General features: G+C 35.8%; 1 protein-coding gene across 3 annotated transcripts in view; it reads right to left on the minus strand.

The window, feature by feature from the left end:
* The window catches only part of GULP1 (GULP PTB domain containing engulfment adaptor 1), a 268,642-nt gene that overhangs the window by 89,930 nt on the left and 151,302 nt on the right, over window positions 1-27,410 (minus strand). For all 3 annotated transcript variants that reach the window (XM_060152473.1, XM_060152472.1, XM_060152474.1), the window contains exons 3-4: window positions 15,575-15,649; window positions 9,850-9,911 (exon numbers count right to left, since the gene is read on the minus strand). In XM_060152473.1, coding sequence (XP_060008456.1) covers window positions 9,850-9,911; window positions 15,575-15,602 — 90 coding nt within the window. In that variant the 5' untranslated portion in view covers window positions 15,603-15,649. The remainder of the gene's footprint in view (window positions 1-9,849; window positions 9,912-15,574; window positions 15,650-27,410) is intronic.

Genomic DNA, 27,410 nt, shown 5'->3' on the forward strand with positions numbered 1-27,410 from the left:
CAGTTTTTTAGCCTGGCTCTGTCTTACTAGCTTTGTGAAAATAGTCATATTATTTAATCTTTCAGCCTTACTTTTCTCTTATGTAAAGTGGTGATAACATTAATAATCACTATATTGGTTCATAGAAATACTAAATCATGTAAAAACACACCAGCACAGTGCCTGGTATATATTGGGACTCAATGAAATGTAACTATTTTGCAATTACCTTGGAAAAGTTATTATGCACTAATTCATAACATACATATATATATATATTGAACAACTACTGTGAGATAGGCACTTTGGTAAGGCCTGTGAAAAATAAAAAAGATAAATTAATGATTGCTAACATTTATGAGTAGTTGTTTTATCCCAGATACTATTCTAACTCTTCATGGAACACCTTTATAACAACACTAATGAGAAATTATTATTAATCCTATTTACAGATGAATAACCATAGACACAGAAAGGTTAAGTAATTTTCCCAAAGACCACAGCTAGTAAGTGTTGGAGTCAGGATATAAACCAAGGCAATCTAGGTCTAGATTCTGGGGTTTTTTTGGTTTTTTTTTTCTGTTTCCCCAAGGTACTTCTGTGGACATGGATTTAGTTTTCAAGTGGCATTTCTCTACTAAGAGATGAGAAATTTTTCAAAAATAACTACTAAGCAATCAATTTTAAAAGTGCCACAAAGAAGGGAATTCAGAAAAAAATAACATTCTTCAAATATTTTTAATGCTACTTGGTACATATGATATCACTCAGGAGGCCAGATGAGAATGAACAAAACCAACCTGCTCTTCCACATTTGACCGACCCCAGTCTGGAAGATATTTCTGTGCCCTCTACTTTGTCGGGGATGTTTTAGAGTTGTTATGGACCTGTGAATTAGCACAGGCAACTTTTCCATGTAGACAAGCAGATCTCCATTGTCACATTAATCCAAAGGTTAAAGGCAGTTTTAATTACAGTGTAATCTTTCAATCCTTTATAAACCAGTTTTTCAAAATGAGGCACTTCAGTCATTTCTAAAAGTGAATAATCTCTGATGGTTTCACTTGAAGGATATAATTCTACTATGATTGATAACATAAAAAAACTGAGCATAGGCTTTAAAATAATAGTGATTTTCTAGATTAAATTTGTTTCTATGAAGATCTTATGTAGTGTATCAATACCTAACACGAGGAATATCTGTGGAAGAGATGGGTAATATTAACATGTTTTTTTCTCATTCTTTTAAGTAAACTTTTCATGCTAATTCATGGCAATCAATCCTCATGTTAACTTTACAGGGAAATTCACGAGCATTGCAGTGGTTTCAAGTAGGTTAGTTTTACACAGAAGACATTTTTGAGCATTTTCTTTGCTGCACAGTCAGCCAGAAGACATACAGTTGCTGCACTCTACAAAGCTCACTGCTGAGTAACCCTCTGGAAGAACTTCTTCTAGATGGCCTTTTAAATGCTGCTTCCTGCTGATTCAGACTCAGACCAGTGCTGTAGAGGTTTCCTATTAAACACTATCGGCTCTCAGTTCAACAACTTTTTAGAAAATTTTTCCTGAAATAATTCCTCATAACTAATCTCTTTATATCCCACTAATCTGCTGTTCTCTTATAAAAATAATTTTATCATTTTCTATTTTCCCCCATGCCATCTCCAAAGGTCAGTTGCTTAAGTCTGGCCCTCTCCTTTATTCCCAAACCCAGCTCTTTAATTCACATCTGTCTCTTCCAAATTTAAACAGAGTTCTCTGAAATCTACTTCACGTTTAGTGCTCATAAATTATAAAAATAACATCTTCCTTTAAAGACCCTTTTGTAAATGGCATTCATTCATTTGTCCAGTTTTCCAACAACAGCAATGAATCAAATCTTTGAAGACATGGAGTATGGATTGTTTCTATTTCTCTATTAAAATGCAGCACTTGAACAAAAGATTCATAAAAAATATGCACTTTTTCTGTGTTTTCTTAATAGTTTAAGTTTTGTTTGTCTCCTTTTTTTGGGTGATAATTACATTCATTAAAATTGCAGCTCATTACCAGACTAGTTTTTATATTTGTCTGTGTAATGCAACACTAAGTATTTTTAAAGGAAACTAATTTGTTGGTTGTTTTATTTCTTATAGGCTACAATACTGCAATGATTTTAACAATAGCCAAAATCATTTGAAGAAACTACATTCATGAATTAAACAGAAATTATAAAGGATAGTCTTTTATAAAATAGAATACTTATTTAGAAAGAAAAATAACTTCCCATATTATATATACAAAACTATTTTATTTATGCAAAATTTTTCAGGGATCATCTACTAAGAAATGCCAAAGCATAAGCAATCTTTATAAGATCAACCATAAATTAGCAATAATAAGGGGACCTTCAAGATGGCAGAGGACTAAGACATGGAGATCACCTTCCTCCCCACAAATACATCAAAAATACATCTATAGGTGGACCAGCTCCTACAGAACACCTACTGAACACTGGCAGAAGACCTCAGACTTCCCAAAGGGCAAGAAACTCCCCACGTAACTGGGTATGGCAAAAGAAGAAAGAAAAAACAGAGACAAAAGAATAGGGACGGGACCTGCACCTCTGGGAGGGAGCTATGAAGGAGGAAAAGTTTCCACACACTAGGAAGCCCCTTCACTGGCAGGGACGGGGGTTGGCGGGGGGCGCGGGAAGCTTCGGAATCATGGAGTAGAGGGCAGCAACAGGGGTGCAGAGGGCAAAGTGGAAAGATTCCCGCACAGAGGATCAGTGCCGACCGGCACTCACCAGCCCGAGAGGCTTGTCTGCTCACCTGCCGAGGCGGGCGGGGGCTGGGAGCTGAGGCTCGGGCTTCGGAGGTCAGATCCCAGGGAGAGGACTGGGGTTGGCTGCGTGAACACAGCCTGAAGGGGGCTAGTGCGCCACAGCTAGCCGGGAGGGAGTCCAGGAAAAAGTCTGGACATGGCTAAGAGGAAAGAGACGATTGTTTCGGGGTGCGCGAGGAGAGGGGATTCAGAGCACCGCCTAAATGAGCTCCAGAGATGGGCGCGAGCCGCGGCATCAGCACAGACACCAGAGACGGGCATGAAACTAACGCTGCTGCTGCAGCCACCAAGAAGCCTGTGTGCAAGCACAGGTCACTATCCACACCCCCACACACACACCCAGGAGCCTCTGCAGCCCGCCACTGCCAGGGTCCCATGATCCTGGGGGTGGATCATGGACAACTTCCCAGGGAGAACACACGGCATGCCTCAGGCTGTTGCAACGTCACGTTGGCCTCTGCTGCCACAGGCTTGCACCGCATTCCAATTATAACTACAATATCTCTCCCTCCCCACCCCCACCCCCCACCCCCACCCCCACCCACCCCCACCCCCCGCATGAGTGAGCAAGAGCTCCCTAATCAGCCGCTGCTTTAACCTTTTCCTGTCTGGGTGGGAACAGATGCCTGAGGGTGACCTACATGCAGAGGTGGGGCCAAAACCAAAGCTGAACCCCAGGAGCTGTGCGAACAAAGAAGAGAAACGGAAATTTCTCCCAGCAGCCTCAGGAGCAGTGGATTAAATCCCCACAATCAACTTGATGTACCCTGCATCTGTGGAATACCTGAATAGACAACGAATCATCCCAAAATCGAGGCAGTGGACTTTGGGAGCAACTGTAGACTTAGGTTTGTTGTCTGCGACTGACTTGTTTCTGATTTTTATGTTAATCTTAGTATAGTTTTAGCGCTTGTTATCATCAGTGGATTTGTTTATTAGTATGGTTGCTCTCTTCTTTTTTTTTTAAATTATAATTATTACTTTCTTAAATTAATAACTGTTTTCTTTTAATAATTAAAAAAATTATTTATTATTTTTTTCTTTCTTTTTTTCTCCCTTTTCTTCTGAGCCATGTGGCTGACAGGGTCTTGGTGCTCTAGCCTGGGGTCAGGCCTGAGCCTCTTGGGTTGGAGAGCTGAGTTCAGGACATTGAACCACCACAGACCTCCTGGCCCCATGTAATATCAATTGGTGAGAGCTCTCCCAGACATTTCCAAGTCAACACTAAGACCCAGCTCCACACAACGGCCAGCAAGCTCCAGTGTTGGACGCCCCACGCCAAAAACTAGCAAGACAGGAACACAACCCCACCCATTAGCAGAGAGGCTGCCTAAAATCATAATAAGTCCACAGACACCCCAAAACACAACAGCAGACGCGTCTCTGCCCATCGGAAAGACAAGATCCAGCCCCACTCACCAGAATACAGGCACCAGTCCCCTCCACCAGGAAGCCTACACAAGCCACTGAACCAACCTGACCCACTGGGGGCAGACACCAAAAACAATAGGAACTATGAACCTAAAGCCTACAAAAACGAGACCCCAAACACAGTAAGTTAAGCAAAATGAGAAGACAGAGAAATACACAGCAGATGAAGGAGCAAGATAAAAACCCACCAGACCAAACAAATGAAGAGGAAATAGGCAGTCTAACTGAAAAAGAATTCAGAGTAATGACAGTAAAGGTGAACCAAAATCCTGGAAACAGAATGGAGAAAATACAAGAAACATTTAACAAGGACCTATGAGAACTGAAGGGCAAAAAAACAATGATGAACAACACAATAAATGAAATTAAAACTTTTCCAGAAGGAATCAATAGCAGAATAACTGAGGCACAAGAATGGATAAGTGACCTGGAAGATAAAATACTGGAAATAACTACTGCAGAGCAGAATAAAGAAAAAAGAATGAAAAGAATTGAGGACAGTCTCAGAGACGTATGGGACAACATTAAACGCACCAACATTTGAATTATAGGGGTCTCAGAGATGAAGAGAAAAAGCAAGGGACTGAGAAAATATTTGAAGAGATTACAGTTGAAAACTTCCCTAAAATGGGAAGGGAAATAATCAACCAAGTCCAGGAAGTGCAGAGAGTCTCATACAGGATAAATGCAAGAAGAAACATGCCAAGACACACATTAATCAAACTATCAAAAATTAAATACTAAGAAAAAAATTAAAAGCAGCAAGGGAAAAGAAACAAATAACATACAAGGGAATCCCCATAAAGTTAAGAGCTGATCTTTTAGCAGTAACTCTGCAAGCCAGAAGAGGGTGGCAGGGCATATTTAAAGTGATGAAAGGCAAAAACCTACAACCAACATTACTCTACCCAACAAGGATCTCATTCAGATTCGATGGAGAAATTAAAACCTTTACAGACAGCAAAAGCTAAGAGAATTCAGCACCACCAAACCAGCTTTACAACAAATGCTAAAGGAACTTCTCTAGGCAGGAAACACAAGAGAAGGAAAAGACCTAGAATAACAAACCCAAAACAATTAAGAAAATGGTACTAGGAACATACATATCAATAATTACCTTAAATGCAAATGGATAAAATGCTCCAACCAAAAGACATAGACTGGCTGAATGGATACAAAAACAAGACCCTTATATATGCTGTCTACAAGAGACCCACTTCAGACCTAGGGACACATACAGACTGAAAGTGAGGGGATGGAAAAAGATATTCCATGCAAATGGAAATCAGAAGAAAGCTGGAGTAGCAATTCTCATATCAGACAAAATGACTTCAAAATAAAGACTATTACAAGAAACAAAGACAGACACTACATAATCATCAAGGGATCGATACAAGAAGAAGATATAACAATTGTCAATATTTATGCACCCAACATAGAAGCACCTCAATACATAAGGCAAATGTTAACAGCCATAAAAGGGGAAATTGACAGTAACACATTAATAGTAGGGGACTTTTAACACCCCACTTTCACCAATGGACTGATCAACCAAAATGAAAATAAATAAGGGAACACAGCTTTAAATGACACATTAAACAAGATGGACTTAATTAATATTTATAGGACATTCCATCCAAAAACAACACAATACACTTTCTTCTCAAGTGCTGACGGAACATTCTCCAGGATAGACCATATCTTGGGTCACAAATCAAGCCTTGGTAAATTTAAGAAAATTGAAATCATATCAAGTATCTTCTCCAACCACAATGCTTTGATACTAGATATCAATTACAGGAAAATAATCTGTAAAAAATGGAGAATAAACAATACTCTACTAAACAAGCAAGAGATCACTGAAGAAATCAAAGAGGAAATGAAAAAAATACCTAGAAACAAATGACAACAAAAACATGGTGACCCAAAACCTATGGGATGCAGCAAAACCAGTTCTAAGAAGGAAGTTTATAGCAATACAATCCTACCTCAAGAAACAAGAAACATCTCAAATAAACAACCTAACCTTACACCTAAAGCAGTTAGAGAAAAAAAGAACAAAAAACCCTCAAAGTTAGCAGAAGGAAAGGAATCATAAAGATCAGATCAGAAATAAATGAAAAACAAATGAAGGAAATAATAGCAAAGATCAATAAAACTAAAAGCTGGTGCTTTGAGAAGATAGACCTAATTGATAAACCATTAGCCCGACTCATCAAGAAAAAGGGGAGAATATTCAAATCAACAGAATTAAAATGGAAAAGGAGAAGTAACAACGGACACTGAAGAAATATAAAGGATCATGAGAGATTACTATGAGCAACTATATGCCAATAAAATAGAAAACCTGGAAGAAATGGACAAATTCTTAGAAAAGCCCAACCTTCTGAGACTGAACCAGGAAGAAACAGAAAATATAAACAGACCAATCACAAGCACTGAAACTGAGACTGTGATTAAAAATCTTCCAAGGGCTTCCCTGGTGGCGCAGTGGTTAAGAGTCCGCCTGCCGATGCAGGGGACACAGGTTCGTGCCCCGGTCCGGGAGGATCCCACATGCCGTAGAGCGGCTGGGCACATGAGCCATGGCCGCTGAGCCTGCGTGTCCGGACCTGTGCTCCACAACGGGAGAGGCCACAACAGTGAGAGGCCCACGTACCGCCAAAAAAAAAAAAAAAAAAAAAAAATCTCCCAACAAAAAAAGCCTGGGACCAGATGGCTACACAGGCAAATTCTATCAAACATTTAGAGAAGAGCTAACACCTATCCTTCTCAAATTCTTCCAAAATATAGCAGAGGGAGGAACACTCCCAAACTCATTCTACGAGGCAACCATCACCCTGATGACAAAACCAGACAAAGATGTTACAAGAAGAGAAAACTACAGGCCAATATCACTGATGAACATAGATGCAGAAGTCCTCAACAAAATACTAGCAAACAAAATCCAACAGCACATTAAAAGGATCATACACCATGATTAAGTGAGGTTTATCCCAGGAATGCAAGGATTCTTCAATATATGGAAATCAATTCATGTGATACACATGATTAACAAATTGAATATTAACAAATTAAAGGATATTAACAAATTGACAGGATATCAATTGATATCCTGATATCAATTGTTAATTGAATATTAACAAATTGAAGGATAAAAACTATATGATAATCTCAATAGATGCAGAAAAAGCTTTCGACAAAATTCAACACCCATTTATGATAAAAACTCTCCAGAAAGTAGGAATAGAGGGAACCTACCTCAATATAATAAAGGCCATATATGACAAACCCACAGACAACATTGTTCTCAATGGTGAAAAACTGAAACCATTTCCTCTAAGATCAGGAACAAGACAAGATTGCCCACTCTCACCATTATTATTCAACATAGTTTTGGAAGTTTTAGACACAGCAATCAGAGAAGAAAAAGAAATTTAAAAATCTGAAAAGAAGAAGTAAAACTGTCACTGTTTGCACATGACATGATACTATACATAGAGAATCCTAAAGCTGCTACCAGAAACTATTAGAGCTAATCAATGAATTTGGCAAAGTAGCAGGATACAAAATTAATGCACAGAAATCTCTTGCATTCCTATACACTAATGATGAAAAATCTGAAAGAGAAATTAAGAAAACACTCTCATTTACCAGTGCAACAAAAATAATAAAATATCTAGGAATAAACCTACCTAAGGAGGTAAAAGACCTGTACTCAGAAAACTATAAGACACTGATGAAAGAATTAAAGATGATACAAACAGATGGAGAGATGTACCATGTTCTTAGATTGGAAGAATCAACATTGTGAAAATGACTCTACTACCCAAAGCAATCTACAGATTCAATGCAATCCCTATCAAACTACCAATGGCATTTTTCACAGAACAACAACAAAGAATTTCACAATTTGTATGGAAATACAAAAGGCCCAGAATAGCCAAAGCAATCTTGATAAAGAAAGGCAGAGCTGGCGGAATCAGGCTCCCTGACTTCAGACTATACTACAAAGCTACAATAATCAAGACAGTATGGTACTGGCACAAAAACAGAAATATAGACCAATAAAACAGGATAGAAAGCCCAGAGATAAACCCACGCACATATGGTCACATTATCTTTGATAAAGGGGGTAAGAATATATAATGGAGAAAGGACAGCCTCTTCAATAAGTGGTGCTGCGAAAACTGGACAGCTACATGTAAGGGATGAAATTAGCACACTTCCTAACACCATACACAAAAATAAACTCAAAATGGATTAAAAACCTAAATGTAAGGCCAGACACTATAAAACTCTTAGAGGAAAACATAGGAAGAACACTCTATGACATAAATCACAGCAAGGTCCTTTTTGACCCACCTCCCAGAGAAACGGAAATAAAAACAAAAAGAAATAAATGGGACCTAATGAAACTTAAAAGCTTTTGCACAGCAAAGGAAACCATAAACAAGACCAAAAGACAACCTTCAGAATGGGAGAAAATATTTGCAAACGAAGCAACTGACAAAGGATTAATCTCCAAAATATACAAGCAGCTCAATATCAAAAAAACAAACGACCCAATCCAAAAATGGGCAAAAGACCTAAATAGACATTTCTCCAAAGAAGATATACAGATTGCCAACAAACACATGAAAGAATGCTCAACGTCACTAATCGTTAGAGAAATGCAAATCAAAACTATGAGGTATCACTTCACACCTCACACGCCTCCATCAAAAACGCTACAAACAATAAATGCTGGAGAGGGTGTGGAGAAAAGAGAACCCTCTTGCACTGTTGGTGGGATTGTACATTGATACAGCCACCATGCAGAACAGTATGGAGGTTCCTTGAGAAACTAAAAATAAAACTACCATATGACCCAGCAATCCCACTAATGGGCATATACCCGAGAAAACCATAATTCAAAAAGGGCCATGTACCACAGTGTTTATTGCAGCAGTATCTACAACAGCCAGGACATGGAACCAACCTAAGTGTCCATCAACAGATGAATGGATAAAGAAGATGTGGCACGTTTATACAATGGAATATTACTCAACCATAAAATGAAATGAAACTGAGTTATTTGTAGTGAGGTGGATGGACTTAGAGTCTGTCATATAGAATGAAGTTAGTCAAAAAGAGAAAAACAAACACCATATGCTAACACATATACATGGAATCTGAAAAAAAAAAAAAGGTTCTCATGAACCTAGGGGCAGGACAGGAATAAAGATGCAGACACAGAGAATTGACTTGTGGACATGGGGAAGGGGATGGGTAAGATGGGACGAATTGAGAGAGTAGGATTGACATATATACACTATCAAATGTAAAATAGATAGCTAGTGGGAAGCAGCTGTAACGCAGAGGGAGATCAGCTCGGTGCTTTGTGACCACCTAGAGGGGTGGGATAGGGAGGGTGGGAGGGAGACGCAAGAGGGAGGGGATATGGGGATATATGTATACATATAGCTGGTTCACTTTGTTATATAGCAGAAACTAACACAACATTCTAAAGCAATTATACTCCAATAGAGATGTTAAATAAAAAAATAATATAATAGCAATAATACTATAGCAAAATAAAATTCAGTAATATCATATGAACTATTTTACCTTTGCATTATAGGGAATGTAATGTTTTGATAAAGCCTCTGGCGTATGCATCCATGATTTGTCTGCAATGAAGAATACACAGTGTTAAATTAAATCACAGGTTCTAAGGGTGTCATATTCATGCATTTGAAAGGAGTCTGATATGGATGGGAGCACTTCCAATTTGGAGATAGTTTTGCTAAAATGAAAAATAATAACTAGTCAGATATATGAACAATGTAACCACAAAGTAATTATAGGATTCTTTCCTTAATATAAAAGTATTTTCCTTTTAAAAGCTTTCTAATAATAAAACAATTTTGAATTTTTAAAGAATATTAAAAGAACATCAGTTGGGCTATGAGTAATTATATCAATTATGTGAATAATTATGTGTTATTTTTCTTATTTCATGTGATACTCTCATGAATAACAGGTTATTTTTCTTAATTCCCTTTTCAATAAATAGTAATCTGCTCTTTTCTCATGACTGTTACTACTCCTTAGTATCAAGAATTAACTAGTAACGGGAAATTCTAACATTAAACTAACAACTGAATTTATATAAAGCTGAAATGAATCAATCTACTAAATTCATTTAAAAATTAATATAATATTAGGATAATTTTTTAACCTCAATTTAAAGAAATATTGATTGAGGGTCCACTATCAGGAGTTTTGGATGTAAATGATCTTAAATGCAGTAATTTGAAATTATTACACTATTTAAATTAGTGTAATAGAATAATAGAAATAAAAGTAATTAAAAGAAGATTGTAAAGCAATTATACTCCAGTAAAGATGTTAAAAAAAAATAGAAGATATCGAAAGTAATTTGTATTGTATATTATTGATAAAATAGAAAATAAAATTTTCATTCAATTTTTGAATTTGATTTATATATTCCACATATCTTCCAAAAATATTTTGTGGAACATATAAGCAGGAAAAAAGCAAAACATGCTAACGTTTACACAAATCTAATTTGCTGATTTTTTACAAACTGCATTTGTCTGTAGTAAAACTTCTCAATCTTCAAATATGTTATGTCTTAAGTGGAGTTTTGTGAATATTTTACTCCTAATGGGAATTTAAAAATTTAGAATCAATATTATAAATAGAATAAAATCAGACATATATTTTACCATGAAAAATATTAAATAAGTACACACTAAAAGAAAATATCAGATTACTAACAAAGCATTTTCAACATTCAATTCAGAACATTTAAAAATGATGTTAGGGCTTCCCTGGTGGCGCAGTGGTTGAGAGTCCGCCTGCTGATGCAGGGGACACGGGTTCGTGCCCCGGTCTGGGAAGATCCCACATGCCGCGGAGCGGCTGGGCCCGTGAGCCATGGCCGCTGGGCCTGCGCGTCCGGAGCCTGTGCTCCACAATGGGAGAGGCCACAACAGTGAGAGGCCCGCATACCGCAAAAAAAAAAAAAAAAAAAAAAAAGAAAATGATGTTAACAGAAACTAGTTCGGTATAATTAATATGTTCTCAAACTGGAGGAATGTGAAGACATAGAGAAAATGGCATATATTCCTGGAATTTTAAACCATTCAAAGGATAATGCACTATATATTAAATATGTTTATGGGGTTCAATGCAATATTTACAAGGATTTCTAAGACGAAACATGAGGGATCAATAAAATCCTGTGCCTATGATGAATTTTAGGGCTATTTCTGATTACTGAAGTGGATATGTGACAGCCGTACTTGGGTGAAATATTTTGAGAAGCAATACATCCTAGGCTTCAAAAAGCGGTATTGACATACTGACATTGACAATAATGTATAACTCTTATTTCTTGTATGGATTTTCATTTTAACTACAGTTTTCTCTTTATGACTGCTACTGGATAGTGATATGATTAATTCAAGAATAATTTGTACTTAGATTTGGAATATAGTCTTGCTCTTGTATATTAAAATAAATTTATCACAATACTGTATGCCAAGATAATAAAAACACCAAAGATCTGCCTTCAGAAAACCTAGAAAGATATCTAGTTCCTTTTTTTTACCCCTTAACTCAATTCTTCTCATGTCTCCTTTTCCAAGACACAGAGCATAGCTCAGGAGGATGCAAAGTCTAACTAAAGTTTGAATCCGATGGTTCATTCCAATCCTGAAGCAGAGGGATAACTGCTTTCTCCTCTAAAACACTATTATTTGAAAACTCATGACACTGCCTTTGTTATAGTCTCGTATTGCAGTAACCTAGAAAGAGGTTAGGTATATCTAGCTGTTACTGGTGAAAGACTAAAATAATCACAATACTAAATTACCAGCGGATAAGCTGCAGTTACTACAATTACAAAAAATCTACATCCACACACCAAGTGCTGACGATTTAACGGTTGTTCATTACATACCTCTAGTATAGGTAATACACCTATTAAACCTGAAGGATTTCCAAAATGAGTCCTTAATGTCATTCTAATTTATACTTTGGCAAAAGGAAAAACTGACAGGACAAAACTATATGTTAACTCATATAGATGTGTCTGACCTTGAAGAAAGGGTACAGATGATGTCTTTGGTCACTATATGGACACACAAAAGATACTGGATACATAGAATTGGTGATGAAACAGGAACACAGACACTCTAGAATGTGTTCCCTTTCTTGATATTAAACTATAATCACTGACTTAATAGTGAACATTCACATAAAAGGAAAGGCCAACATTTCAAAAATATTTGACAGCTGTCAAACCACTCTGACTACTGGGTCAATAAATCTAGGTATTCAAATGTATTTAGATTAAGAGTTCATCTAGAAAGATGCAGTAAACGTCATTATTCCTGTATCACCAGAGCTTAAAATAGTGAAAAAACCTACTTTGAACATATTAATTTAAAACTAAATATTGATGGATGAATGGATGCATTTGAATAAAATTTTCATGAAAAGGAAAATATTTAAAAACTATTGAAATTTAAGTGCTTTGCACTATGATTATTTCTACTCATCACTATATCAACTGATAAGTTAAAGAACATAAAGTGTAATTAGTTGAATAATCACGTTTATGCTTTTTTAACTAAACGATTAATTTTTGACATAATAAATAGAATATAAGATTTTAAAAGTTCAAAAAGAAAGCTAACATAGGGAAAGAAAGAAGCTATAAAACATTAATTAAAATTTAATCTATGAATCTGGGGTTAGATAATTTTTACAGAGCTTTTCAAAATAGTCCAAAATGATGCAATTCTAGTACATTCAGTTTTTTTCAGACCCTATGAGCAACTCTAATAACCATTAAAGCATTTGCAAAGAAAATCAGTGAAGTGCCTGGACAATTCAATCAAAGAATACCAAATTACTAATTGGGAGATTTAATAAAAAGAGAAAAAAAAACAATTATGTTTAGGTTTAAGATAATCTCTTTTCCTTGGGTTTCTGATTCAGTAAGGTTGCATGTAATAACCAAGTAAATTGGATATCTATGAAATAAGAGATAAGTTTTTAAAGATAAAAGACGATCTTGTTTTGTTTAGAGTACAGTACAGTGTATGTTGATGCTAGTTATTGGAAAGATGACTTGAATTATATATTCTCTAGGGCTATAATTACAGTTCCTGATGGTCAAGTGTATGAATTCTCTGATAAAATTCCAGTTTTACATCTCAAATTAAAATTCAACAAATAGTGCTACTGGTTGAAACTAGGAGCACAGGCTCCAAGAAGTTTTCTTTTTACAACTGTAATAAATGGGAGAGTGTGAAGTGACTGGTGAACTTAAGGTAGAACTTCCCGGCATCAGGTTCTAAATAAACTGGAGTGAAACACTGATCAAAAATTTTCTGATATGTAATCACTAGACTTGAAAAATAAGAGAAGTCAAAAGAAATTTAAAGAGAATGCAGCAAAGCAGGAAATAACAAGTTTCTGCTTCTTGATTCTCTAGATCACTCTGATTTTCCTCATGGTTGTACTCCCACTGTCTTCAAGTGAGACAAATATACAATCGCCAGTTACTCATCTTACTATCCAACACTTGGGATTTCTCAGTGAAAAACCACTCCAAATCCCCTTCAAATAAAGAGTAAATTAGAAATGTGAAGTTTCAATTTTAAAACCATGGGAAAGGGAATTCTAAGCAAATAAAAAGCGAAGATATTGAAGTGTCTTTAAAAAACAAGATAGTGTGTTTAAAGTGATGAGTTGTGATGTAAGGTTTTTATTGTCTTAGTAAAAATACTTCTATATATCAGAGAATTATTTCTAGATTTTTTACTAGTAAAGGGAATAAAGAGAAGCATGATTTTATTTTTGGTATATGTTTTAAATCAGAAGCAAGCTACAGACCACAATAAATGTCATTTTGCCTTCCTCTTATTCTGAAAAATAAGTAAAATAATAAATTCCTAGTTTCCCAGGGTTGAAAAGTGCCTGAAAGTTCTTCACATTACCTAAATCCCTACTGAATACATTAATCCTCTGTACCACATCCAAATGTTCGAACACCTCTCATTTCAGTAAAAAATAAAGGTAATACTTTGAATAATTCCGTTATACTTTGGCACAACTTTGTTGGAATTTTTTTCCTACATTTAATCAATGACCTTATAATTTACACCCATTTGTCCTTTATTAAAGTTAGTTCCATGAACAAATGACAGCATTCAAACATTCATAGGTCTTCAAAAATTGCAAGACCACACCAAGGGTTCTCAGCCATGCTTCCTGTTGCATGGTTGAAAGTCCTGAAGTCATCTCAGCCTTTCTCAACCAGGCATGTTACAGTGTGTCAATTCATCCTTAAAAGCAAGAACATACTGTGACTGAGGGCATGGAGTAGAACAATTAATCTATTTCCTGGTTCAAGACTGTTCATTATTCATCCATTAGAAAATGAACTGGAACCTTTGATAACCACACTGATGACTTTATTCTTCAGCCATGTTTTACCCACACAGCAATTAAGGTGCATCTTCCAAATAATAACAATATATAAATAAGTATAGAAGTGTTAGAGGTTCTGGACCCATGTTTGGCAATTTACAATATCTTATTAAGTTTACAGTGTGGAATATGACCTAACTAGTCATTTCCCCCCCATATGCCTGTAATCCTACCACATCAGTTATCTCTTCCTACTTTCAATCACCTAAGAACTTGAGTGGCATCATTTAAGTATTCTCTCCCAGGTCATTGACAGCATGTTAAACAGGAGAGAGCCCTGTGCCCACCACTAGAGAACTCCTTCTAGAATGGCAAGGATACATTATTTTAACTTTACTGAACTATATAAAACTATCAAATTTTTCTATCTTTCCTATGAGTGTATCAAGAAATATTTTGCCAAATGCCATGTTTTCCTGCCCCTTAAAAAAATTTCTGTACTGATAATTACGATATATTTATACTTATTTTAAATTCCTACTTTAAAATTAATAACAAATTTATTTGGCCTCTTGCTATCAATTCACCTATCATGAATCCTTATTCATTATTCAATAAAAAGTGAAGTGCATGCACACACACACACACACAGGAGTGAATTTAAAACACTATAGCCCATGTAAGCTCAGGGAATTTAGTACTATGGCTATGAAAAGTGAAGTTAGGACTAACTTCCTAAGTCAGATCACTTTATTTTTTGCAACTCTAACTTCATTCTAGAGTCACATGGTTTGATAATCAGAAAAAGTGATTTCTTAATATCTCTGCTTGATTTGAACAGTAATATTGAAATGACTGCCAGGTCTTTAGTGGACACACTTACCTTTCTTCCTGCTAAAAGCACGGTTCATGATGAGGATCAACCAAATAGATGTTCAGTTCAATCACACTTTATATCCTATAAAATTAAGAAAATAGTAAAGCATAAATAAAGGAATGTTGATCAACCTCTTTTATGTAAATTATTTTAATCACAAAGTCTTTTTAAATTTTCTAGATGTTTAAAAACAATATTTCAAAATATCCTGAAGGACAATGGGTAAGAATAAACGTAATACTCAATATTATGAGTGGCACAGCAGATAAGAACAATATATCAAATGAAATTCCTCCAAAGTTCCTTAACTTTTGTCTTTTATCCTATTATACATCTTTCACTAATTATATTTACCTTCAAATTTAAGAATAAAGAAGGTTAACTTTTCCCTGAGCTTGTTGGCAAGAAGTGTGGTAATGTTTTGGGTTATCATTAACAGCAGTGGTGGATAAACAGAAGTCTTCTGATATAAATGGGGGTCATGACCCCCACCCCCAATCAGGCTATGTTTGGCAGCCCTGTGTCCCATGATGCTCCAGACAGCTGCTGCCTATCTGTTGAAACCAAGGCAATGGCATACCTCCCATTCCCCACCCCTGAAGCCAAGGAGGGAGCCTTGATGATCTCTGAGTCACATTCAGGATCATTCATTCCTAGTCTTGAAGAATAGTGCACATTCACAGCCAAATAGCTGTATGGTCCTGTCCTGTGGGATCTAAGAAATCCAAAAGCTGTTCTTCATTTCATCTCATCTCCATCTTCTTCAGTTGAAACTGGCAATGTTTTGCTAGAGTAGCTGATTAGGTCTGCAATTCACATAGATACTAATCTCATCAAAGGGCTATTTGGCCATACCTTTGGTGTTCTCTGCTATATGGATTGGCTGAGAATTTTCCAAATCTTTTAAGTACTGATTACTTTTTGCTTAACAAATTCATTTCCTTCTCACATTTTACTGTAATCAATTAGAAGGAACCAAGCCCCTCCTTCAACATTTTGCTTAGAAATCCCCCCAGCTAAATATCCAATTTTATAGATTGCAAGTTTTACCCTCCACAAAACACTAGAACACAAATACAATTTGGCCAAGTTTTTTGCCACTTTATTACAATGATTACCTTTTCACCGTTGTTCAAAACACATGTTCCACTTTTCGAGACCTTATCAGAATGGCCTTTACCATTCAGATTTCTACCAACATTCTGTTCATGATTATCTATGTATTCTCTAAGAAGATGGAAACTTCCTCTCCAGCTCTCCTCTCACCAGAATCGTCTTTAGTAATCCCTTCAAAATACTCTTGGTTTCTTCTAGCATGCACTTCAAAACTCTTCTAGCTTCCCCCCATTACCCAATTCCAAACCTGTTTCTACATTTTTAGGTGTTTGTTACAGCAGCACCCTACTTCTCAGTAACAATTTTTATTTTGGTCTGCTCAGACTGCCATAACAAGATACCATCAACTGGGTGGCTTAAACAACAGAAATTTATTCCTCACAGTTCTAGAGGCTGGAAGTTTGAGAGTCATACTTTAGGGGGCCAGCATGGTAGGGTTCTAATGAGGACCTTCTTCCTGGCTTGTAAACAGCCACCTTCTGGCTGTCTCCTCACATGACAGAAAGAGAGAGGGCACTCTTATCTCTTCTTGTTCTCATGAGGACGCTAATCCCATCACTGGGGCCCCACCTTTGTGACCTCATCTAAACCTAATTAGCTCCTAAAGGCTCTATCTCCAAATACCAGCACTCTGGGGGAGAGGGCTTCAACATATGAATTTGCAGGGGACACAAACATTCAGTCCGTACACTCTCCATAAATCTACATAGCAATTGAAGCACAGCATAGAAATTAATCTTTATCATAAAGTTGTTATTGCAGTGAAATTACTGCTATCTCTGTCCTTGCACTTCTACTCCCAAGAAAAATTAAAATAGTTAACTGAATTATAAAATATTACTAGGTACTGTTTAGTAGACTTAGATAATGACACAATAATATCAATCTGTTATTCACCCCATACTTTACTCATCTTCTCATGATATATGCTATTAATACAAGATAGGTAGAGAATACATTTTAAGAATTAGAATGCCAAGATAATTATTCCATGTATATTAACAATATAACATGGTTTATTTTCTATAGTATGAAAGATATTACTATTATATATATATATATATGTAACAATTAAAATGACTTTTTTCTACAATTAATTTATTCATTCACTCAGAAATAATTTATTGATCTCCAGTTCCAGGCACTCTGCAAGATGCAAAGAAATACAATAAGGACAAAATATATTCTGTATTCTCCCAAGAGTTACTCTTCACCTAGAACATAACAGACATGATTATTAATTGATCATATCCTCAAGGAATAAGTAAAGATCAAAAACTAGCAGAAAAGGAATATAATGTATCCAAATGTAAGATTCAATTTCTCTGGAAGAATAAAGAGACCAATACCATGATGTCTATTAATCAGCAGATCAAATTCAGTATGCCTCTTCACTACCCAAATCTCATCACTTTTAGGTAGACATTTTCAACAATAGCAGACCATAAAATATAAAGGCATTTAATACTATATAATTTTAAAATCCATGAAATTAAATAATATTGTGCTTTTTAAATTAAGAACAATATAATATAAACTCTTTGGGGACATATAGACAGAAAGTAATAAACCTTAGAATAATTGTATAAAGTTCAGTAGGCCAAATAAGAAGAGTATAAAATAACAGTACAATTCTATGACTCTAAAACACCAGAAGGATTGTTGCCTGCTCACAAAACATGTAGATATAAATGTCAATGAATATCAGATAAGCCATTCTTGTAATGTAACTAAAAAACAATAATTTCACTTTCCAAACACCATTCTTTAGCCTATTTATTTGATCCTATGGTACTCTACACTTCTTTGTAAAACAGATCTTACTTCCCCTCTCTATGCCCATGTATATAGTACAGTGCATGGCACTAAGTCGGCATTCAATATACTTACACCTATTTAATGTATAATAATACATGTTTTGGGCTTCGCTGGTGGTGCAGTGGTTAAGAATCCACCTGCCAATGCAGGGGACAAGGGTTCAAGCCCTGGTCCGGGAAGTTCCCACATGCCGGGGAGCAGTGAAGCCTGTGCGCCACAACTACTGAGCCTGCGCTCTAGAGCCCGCGAGCCACAACTACGGACGCCTGAGTACCTAGAGCCCATGCTCCACAACAAGAGAAGCCAACGCAATGAGAAGCCCACGCACCACAATGAAGAGTAACCCCCGCTCTCCGCAACTAGAGAAAGCACGAACGCAGAAAGGAAGACCCAACGCAGCCAAAAATAAATAAAATAAATAAATAAATTTTAAAACAACAACAAAAATACATGTTTTAATGCACTCTACAGTTGACATAATAAGATATATGTCATTATCAACTTACATTAATAAGTTAAGAAATATAAGTTCTATATAAACCGATTTTACTTCCATTTACAATATAATATAAATCTTTCTGTTTGGATAAACTTTTCGTAAAGATTGTTTTGGTGACTATATACACATGGATGCATCATTGCCCTATCATTAAACAACTATTATTTCTAAATTTTAGCTAAATATATACAAAGGGAATAATTTACATAAAAATTAGCTTTTATTCATTTTTCCCATAAAATAGCATCCCAGAGTAAAAATCACTAGGTATAAAGTATTATTATTTAGGTTTTCTTTTTTTTTTTTTTTAACTAAACATAAAGGGGTTGTAACAATTTACATGGCCATCAGTTATATGACAACACTCATTCAACTTCACATTCCCCAGGATTGACTATTGAATATTGTGTGTCACTGTGTGTATTTGCATGTGCTATATTTTTTATAATCCTGTTTTTAAAATATAAAACTCTTTAAGATTAACAGTGCTATATGGTATGAAAACATACACTGATATCCCAATGAAAAAGAACCACTATCATTCAATAAATAATCCAAACCTTCCTCAGAAATTTATGTTGACACCTCTCCATATATTAAATTCAGCTATGTAGATTTATTTAGACACTTTTGCTTCTGGCCAAGACAGAGTAACAGAGGCTATATTTCTCTTACCATCTGAAACACCTAAAAAATGAAACAAGAGGTATGAAACAATGACTGTTAAGACATTAGACATCAGGCAACAAAGGACAGTGATCCATGAGAAATGAAAAACAAATAAGGTAAGCCCTATGACTTCCCTGGCTTAATGCATGGAGAATGTTTCCAGACTATGGTCCAGGGAGGTGCGACTCAGTTGAACCCCAGCAATCTCCCTGAGTTTTGGAGATATTGCTGAGAATGTGGTGAAATGAAGATGCCTATTTTGCAGTCAAGAGCACTGGAGAGGAAAGAACTCTACCGAAAGCACTAAAGATACCTGCAAAAAATCCTTCTTACAATCGAACTGAGTAATGACAATGACCCAAGACTGAGGAAAGAGCCACCCACAAAATTTAGAGAGAACAGTGCCTGTAGCTCACACAAGAACCAACAGTAAGGAAGGAAAATTTTGAATTCACAGAACTTCAGTTTGATTACTAAGAAGAGTCTCATCTTATCAGTGGGGAAAAATTAAGGCTAGAATAAATGCTGCTTTGGCCTCACCTGACAAATCTTTAAAAACAAGACCCAAAAGAATCAAACTATTTCCAAGTAACTTCTCTATATCCCAAACTATGCTCAAAAGGATTTTAAGGTTAATTAGCACCCAACATGGTAAAATTCACAATACTTGGTATGCAATAAAATGTGTGTGTGTGGGGGGGTGGCTATATATATATATATATATCACATGCAAAGAAGCAGAAAAATACAATCCACAATGGGAAGAAAAATTAATCAAGACTGATCTACAAATGACCTGGATGATGGTAGTGGTAGGCAAGGACATTTAGATATGTTCCATATGCTCAAGAAGCTAGGAGATAGATTAAATAGATACAAAAAAACACCCAAATAGAACTTCTAGAAATGAAAACCACAATGTATAAAGTAAAAAATATACTATATGAGATTAACGGCAGGTAAGACATTGCAGAAGAAAAGAGTAGTGAAATTGAAGACACAGACATAGAAATTATAATGCAACACAGGAAAGTCTAGCTGGCAGGCAGGAAGGAAGAAACAGAGGGAGGGAGGGAGGGAGAAAGGAAAGGAAGGAGGAAAGGAGGAAGGAAGGAAGGGAGGGAGGGAGAAAGGGAGGAAGGGAGAAAGGAAGAGAAGGAGGAAAGGAGGAAGGAAGGAAGGAAGGAGGGAGGGAGGGAGGGAGGGAGAGACAGAGGATCACTGAATTATGGAAAAGCCTCAAGTGGTTGAATAGTCCCTGAAGGAGAGGAGAGAGAAAAATATTTGAAGAAATAAAGGCTGAGAATTTTTCAAATGATGAAAAATATAAACCCAGAGATTCAACAAGCTTAAACCCCAAATATGAGAAACAAAAAGAAAACAACACCATGACACATCATAATCATTGCTCAAATTTAAGAACAAAGAGAAAATCTTAAAAGCAGCCAGAGAAAAGTATGGAGGAACAAAGATTAGGATGGCAGCAGTTTTCACATCTGAAACCCGGCAAACTAGAAGACAGAGGAGCAACATCTTTAAAGTATGCAAAAGATCAAAGCTTGATCAAGAAGAAACAGATAATCTAATTATATACGGGGAACGGTAAGAGTGATTTTTTTTTCCTAAGGCCCATTTTGAATTTCTTTATAAAAAACTATATACATTTTTGCTTTTATCTTTCTTAAGGATCCAGAGGCAAGTAAGTCTGGCTATATTCAAAATACAAATGGAATATTTAAACGTGATCAAGGAAAAAACTCATAATTCATAAATTATTCATAATGTATTGAAATATTACCACTCCAAGTTTAAAGCCAATTGGGAGTTTTAAATCTCCAAATAAAAATTTTTAAATACATTATAAATATTAATAGCAGATGCCATTAGATGAATTCTTTTAATCCCATATTTTAAGTAAAAATCAGTAATCCCATTGACAAAACACCATGAGGCCACTTGGTATTCATTTCCTCTATAAATTTAACCTTTTTAGGCCTAATTTTAAAACAAGTTTGAAGCCAACAATCATTTTTCTAAAATAAATCCAGCATATCCAAGTTTGAAAACTATTTACCAAAGGAAATCCACAGATATTTATAATTTAGTTTAGAAGAAGTTTAGGGTGACTTTTTAATGAATGGCAGTTTCCTGCTTTGCAACCTGCTGCCCAAGCTCTTGTTTTAAAAAACTGTCACACTGTTATGACTAAAGAAACTCTATATGGTATGAATATTAAAAGCTGTAAAGCAGCTGGCTTTGAATTTCATTTTTATCCTTATAAGTACATTTAATATCAAATTTTCCTTGAATTCTTTCAAGGTTAAAAGAAAAAAAAACCTCAGTATTGATTAAAACATGGTTCACATTAATATGTCATACATCACCTTAAAATCCTGTTCACTAAGAGATCAGAGATGATGTTAAAATAATGAAGACTAATCATTAGGTTTAGTTCTTTGCAGGATGGTAAATTAGGTGAAGTTAAAAAAAAAGTTCTTTCTCGTGTGAATGCATATAAGATGCATTTTCTTACTCTCAAAACTTTTGTGTGCTTTTTGAATATATAATCCAGGAAGGTAATCCTGACATGATGTCAGACAATTTTAGATCCTGCATTAACTCCTCCACATTGCTAAATACTCTAAAGCAGTTGCTAACAATTGCAACTTCATTGCTTGCCATGGTAAAGGAAACTTCCAAAATCCTCCTGGGAGAACTCAGCTCATTTTTGACACTCTTAAGGATCTAATTAGTGTCTATTGTAAAGGTTCTCTGCTTAAAACTCCCAATTGTAAGACATCTTATAATATTCTTCTTCATTGTATTGTAGGACTGTAATTTGCAAAGGGCTCTTTGCTTTTGTAGATCATTACTGAGTGCAGCCAAGAAAACTAACCAGTGCACAAACTGAGACATTCCACAGAAGGAGAAGTCACATGATACGTGTTTAAGAGGCTATACATTTATAACTTACTAAGAAATAGCAACATTAGTATTTTCTGAAATTCCTTAACTTGGGATATAAATGCTTATCGTTATTTTCATAACACTGACCCGTATCTCTTAACACTCATAAAAAAGTCCTTCGCCCTTCCAAAAGATACATTTCAAGGCCACGTTATTCGACAAGCATTATAGGAGTGGAAAAGTAAAAATAAGTAGCACATGGTCCCTGCCTTCAATGAACTTATCATCTTTGACACGTAGGCGAGAATGGGTATGGGGCTCCATGGATAGGGAGGAGCCCTATAAAAGAGGTAGATACCCCTGAAAGAGAGAGGAGGAAGCACGGAATGGCTGTTTCGTACAGAGGGGCAGCTTCAGAGTGTATGTGAACAGTCACTTCCCAAATGGGCAAAGGCTAAAGGTGAGGCGGGGGGAAGGGTTTCAGGTTGTAGGGCAGAGCACGTGTGGCACATGCTGATTAGAGCAGAGGGCTCCTAGCCACACTGCTAATCGCCTTCTGGGAGCCATCCACTGGCCCTCCCTGAGGCTCCCAACTAGACTATTGTGCAACACCCTTGACTAGGAGGGGAGGAAGGTCTAAGGACAGCTTTAGCTCTCGATAATGTGGCCAACTCTTCAGAATGGCTTATATATGAGAAAACCTTGACATATAAGGTCCAGAAATACCAGGTCTATGCAACAAAATAAAAAGGGCCTGAATTTCTTCCAATGCCAAGAGTGAAGTCAAAATAAAGGCTACAATGAATCAAAAAGAAAAATGGGCACATACAGCCTATTCTTACTGACACTGAAAGCTATGAAATTTGAACCACTTTATTCTAACAGTAACATTTTCTATTGTAAGAGGATCTGAATGAAGTATATTCAAAAGTCATTTCCAGAGCTAAGCATTGTGCAGTAGTATCCGGACAATAATTATGGCAAAGCTGGGATACCACAGAACTCCGTGCAGGTACTGAGTATCAGCCTGGTGGTGCCGCCACCACTGACCCCCTCCAGAATAAGGTTGTGCCCTTTCAACCAAAAGAGAGAAAGCTCCAGGGAAGGAGATGTAGCGGAAATCTCAAACCACCTGAGCAATCCCAGGGGTATGATGAGTATCCCAATATACTTCCACAAGTGTCTATAAAATCCTGAGCTATACTTTGGCAGGCTTATAGCAGTATATTTCAATAACTAGATCAAGATTTTTCATGAGAACTTCAACCAACGATCAATGAACTATTTCTCTCCCTAGGTTATCTTATGTTCTTAATGGGAGGTCAGTTACCTTTCTCTAAAAGGAAATAATCACAATAAATAAATTATGCTAAGAGAAATATTTTTAAAGACAAAATATTGAAACAAACATTATTTACAAAAGAATACACATGGCTCTCCTATATGTGGACCTAAAGGTAATCTAGGTTTAGCTTCATTTTAAAGGTTAGACTTTGAAGTTCTTTGTACAAATTCTACTGAACATTCTCCTCTTTTTTTAAAACTCACAATACACTGTCTCTCCTTTTTATTTTGATTGTACACAAAAGAATTATCTTTTTAGACCTGCTGTTTTCGTCATTTCACCAAACACTTTGATATCCATATCCTAACTGTGAGTGAGAACTTGTGGGATCCCATTACTGAGGTAACATTATCTTTGGCAAAACTGTCTGAATTCCTTTGAAAGACTAGAATAAAACAGCTTGACTGCTCATTTAATGCTATTATAGTCTAGGACTCAAGACAATGGATTTTAAGACTAGAATTTGTGAAATATATATTGTTTTAAGATTCAGTTGATCTCTACAGACAAAGCAACAATATAAAAATTTTTACTTCAGTTTCAAATTTTCTTCCTTTTATTAGGGTATTTCACTTGAAAGGATTTTTTTCATTTAAATGTCTTGCTTTAATATGATCTTTTTTTTGACATTTTGTATGGTAAGCAGTTTTTATCTTTACATTAAGTTCTAACAATCAGGAATTTATAAATGTGCATAGATTTGCCATTTTAATCACTTTATACAGTTTTGTTTTAAGACAGACAGACAGAGGGAAATTATTCCTTTTACCAGTTCTTAAATCAGCCCTGGAAGAAACTTCTCACATCTTTTCACCTGATATCTAGAGCACCTCACAATGTTAGTGGCTTAGTTAGGAGGGAATTGATGGGCAGGAAATCTAATCCTCCAAAACAGAGCCTCCAAATATCTCCACTCGAAAATTATGCTTTCCTTACTGTTAGAGGCATTACTGTTACTCTTAGAGGCACTACACTTGCCTACACGCAATACTGCTTTGACCACAGTTAATAATGCATTCTGCCTCTGTGACTACAATCAAAACTTCCTATACTGCTTTGACCACAGTTAATAATGCATTCTGCCTCTGTGACTACAATCAAAACTTCCTATTTTTAACTTTAGTGGGACTATGGCAATCTTAAATCTGCTGGTTTCCTTCCTGTGGGCTTTCAACCAGCCTTTCCCATCTAGCTGCCAAAACATTTCTCCTCAGAAATCTCTTTACCTTCATCACCATCTTGACCATGTTGAACTTTACCCTAGCCCTGCGACCCTGGAAAATAACAAAGGTTAAGGAAATCCCCCATCCCTCTGTGTTCTGGAAATGGCTTGCTACAAAGAACCACCCTTCCCTACAAGACTTAGATAAGATTTAGGGCACTCCCCTGTTTATCCAGGACAAGGCCAGACTTTGACCCTCCAAATTCCCATTCTTTGCTTCATTAATGATTAGCTGAACTGTTTGTGCCACTGACCAATCTGGACAAAAGACCTGCTACCTTGATTTGACCAAACTTTAGCTAAGCTTCTCTCCTTCCCCCAGGCTCCTCTGACCCACTCTCAGCCTAGCAGCCTCAACCCTTCCTTCATAGTCTCCTCTAAGAAGAGGCTGACCTCACAGTAAAACATTCTCTGGTCTATTGTCCCCAGTTGTACCATCCTCACTCATCCTACCTTCCCACCCACATCCCATTCTTTCCAGCCTTGGTTACTCCTCCTTATAAGAGAAAAGCCCTTTTCTGCCTAGCCTTTGAGATGCCTGAGATGATCCTATGCTTGGCATATTCTCCCTACCACAATCATCCACTCCCCTTATTGCACTAATATTTTCAAATAAGGTCTCTCCTTATCTAAATCTGGATTTATTTTTTATTTGACACTCCATTTAACCATACTCACAAGGAGTTCTGGCAACTAACATCAACCTACCTCATTGAATTAATTTGCAAACTTTCGTTTGAATATATCTACTCAAATGGAGCTAGCCCTCTCATTCTCTTGCACTCATGGGTGCTTTCATTTCAGCATCAAATGAATTGCAAAATCATTTTGCAATCCTAGAAAAGTAAATGTATCTTAGTTTTTTAAATTTTGTTATTTTTGCATCCCTAGAAGCATCTAGTTCATACCCAGAGTAAATATCTGTTTAATTACAAAGTGAATTAACAAGTTGTTTTCTAAAACAATATACATTTTATCGTAATACAAACATATATCTTAGCTCCCAAAATCTGTTGAAAATGTACAACTAATTTGAAGATATTTTGTTAGGAAAATTTCTAAGATTGTTTAGTAATCCGATTAACAAAGCTACAATCTTACCTTATTACATACATAGTACAGGACTGTGATAAATTATGCAAATAAAGACAATGCACTTACTTTTTCATCAAAGAAAACATTATAAACAAGCTTATAATGATAATAGCCATGATGATTCTCTGACAAAAGAACTATTTCCTTTGTTAAACAGGAAGAAATCTATTGAAATAATATATTTGCTGAAACAATATAAATTAATGAATAATTTGATAAAACCACATATATTTTCAGACTGGAGTCCAGCAAACACTGTGATTGTTCCAATACCAAAAACATGAAGAAAAAATTTACTCTAATAAGGCAAATATTCTTTATCTAGGTTAAACTTTTCATAGAAACAAAATTCTAAGAATAGAAGGAAATGGAGATAGTATCTACTTAAGGACAAAGGAGGAAATATTTGTAAGTGAGAAAAGAGTAAGAAGTCATTAATAAGTGAACCAAATGGAAAATATCAGTATGAAAGCATAATGCCTGAAATTGTAAAAAGCCATAAAAATGGACTAAGTTGCAAAATAGGTAAAATTTATAGATGAATTACTGAGCACAAAGATTAAATGGAGAAACCCTCCTAGGGGACTATGAAAAGAGTGAAGAGATATATCAAAGAAATACTGAGAGAGTTAGAGGATAGAAATAAAAGTGCCAAAATCTAGATCCTGGCAATACCAGAAAGAAAAATAAAAAGAGAGAAAAAAGATAGTTAAAAAAAATTATGAAGTGGATTTTCACAGAATTAAAATTGATTATGAAAAATGTCAAATTGAAAGTTTCAGACTTAAGCATATTATACTATTTACTTAAGCATATTATACTATTTACATATTTAGACTATTCTAAAATTTAGAATAGTAAATGCAAGACAAAATATACAATACATGCAGGCAGAAATAGATTGCCTAAATAGCAACAAGCACCAAATTAATAATAAACTTCATAACAGTAACAAAGGATGCAAAAAAGACAAGTAAGCAATATTTTCAAGGTATACTGAAAGAAAAGAACTTTGAACTATGAATGTTATATGGAGTAACTATAATATAATATAATGTGAGGGAGTAATAACTACATTGAAGACAAACAATGCCTCAGAGTTATTACCACTGAAAACATACTTTTTTAGTATTCTGAGGTAATGGGGGGGTTAGGATTTCAACATACGAAT

The sequence above is a fragment of the Lagenorhynchus albirostris genome, chromosome 6 (genome assembly GCF_949774975.1).
Source record: "Lagenorhynchus albirostris chromosome 6, mLagAlb1.1, whole genome shotgun sequence".
Taxonomy (NCBI): Eukaryota; Metazoa; Chordata; class Mammalia; order Artiodactyla; family Delphinidae; genus Lagenorhynchus; species Lagenorhynchus albirostris.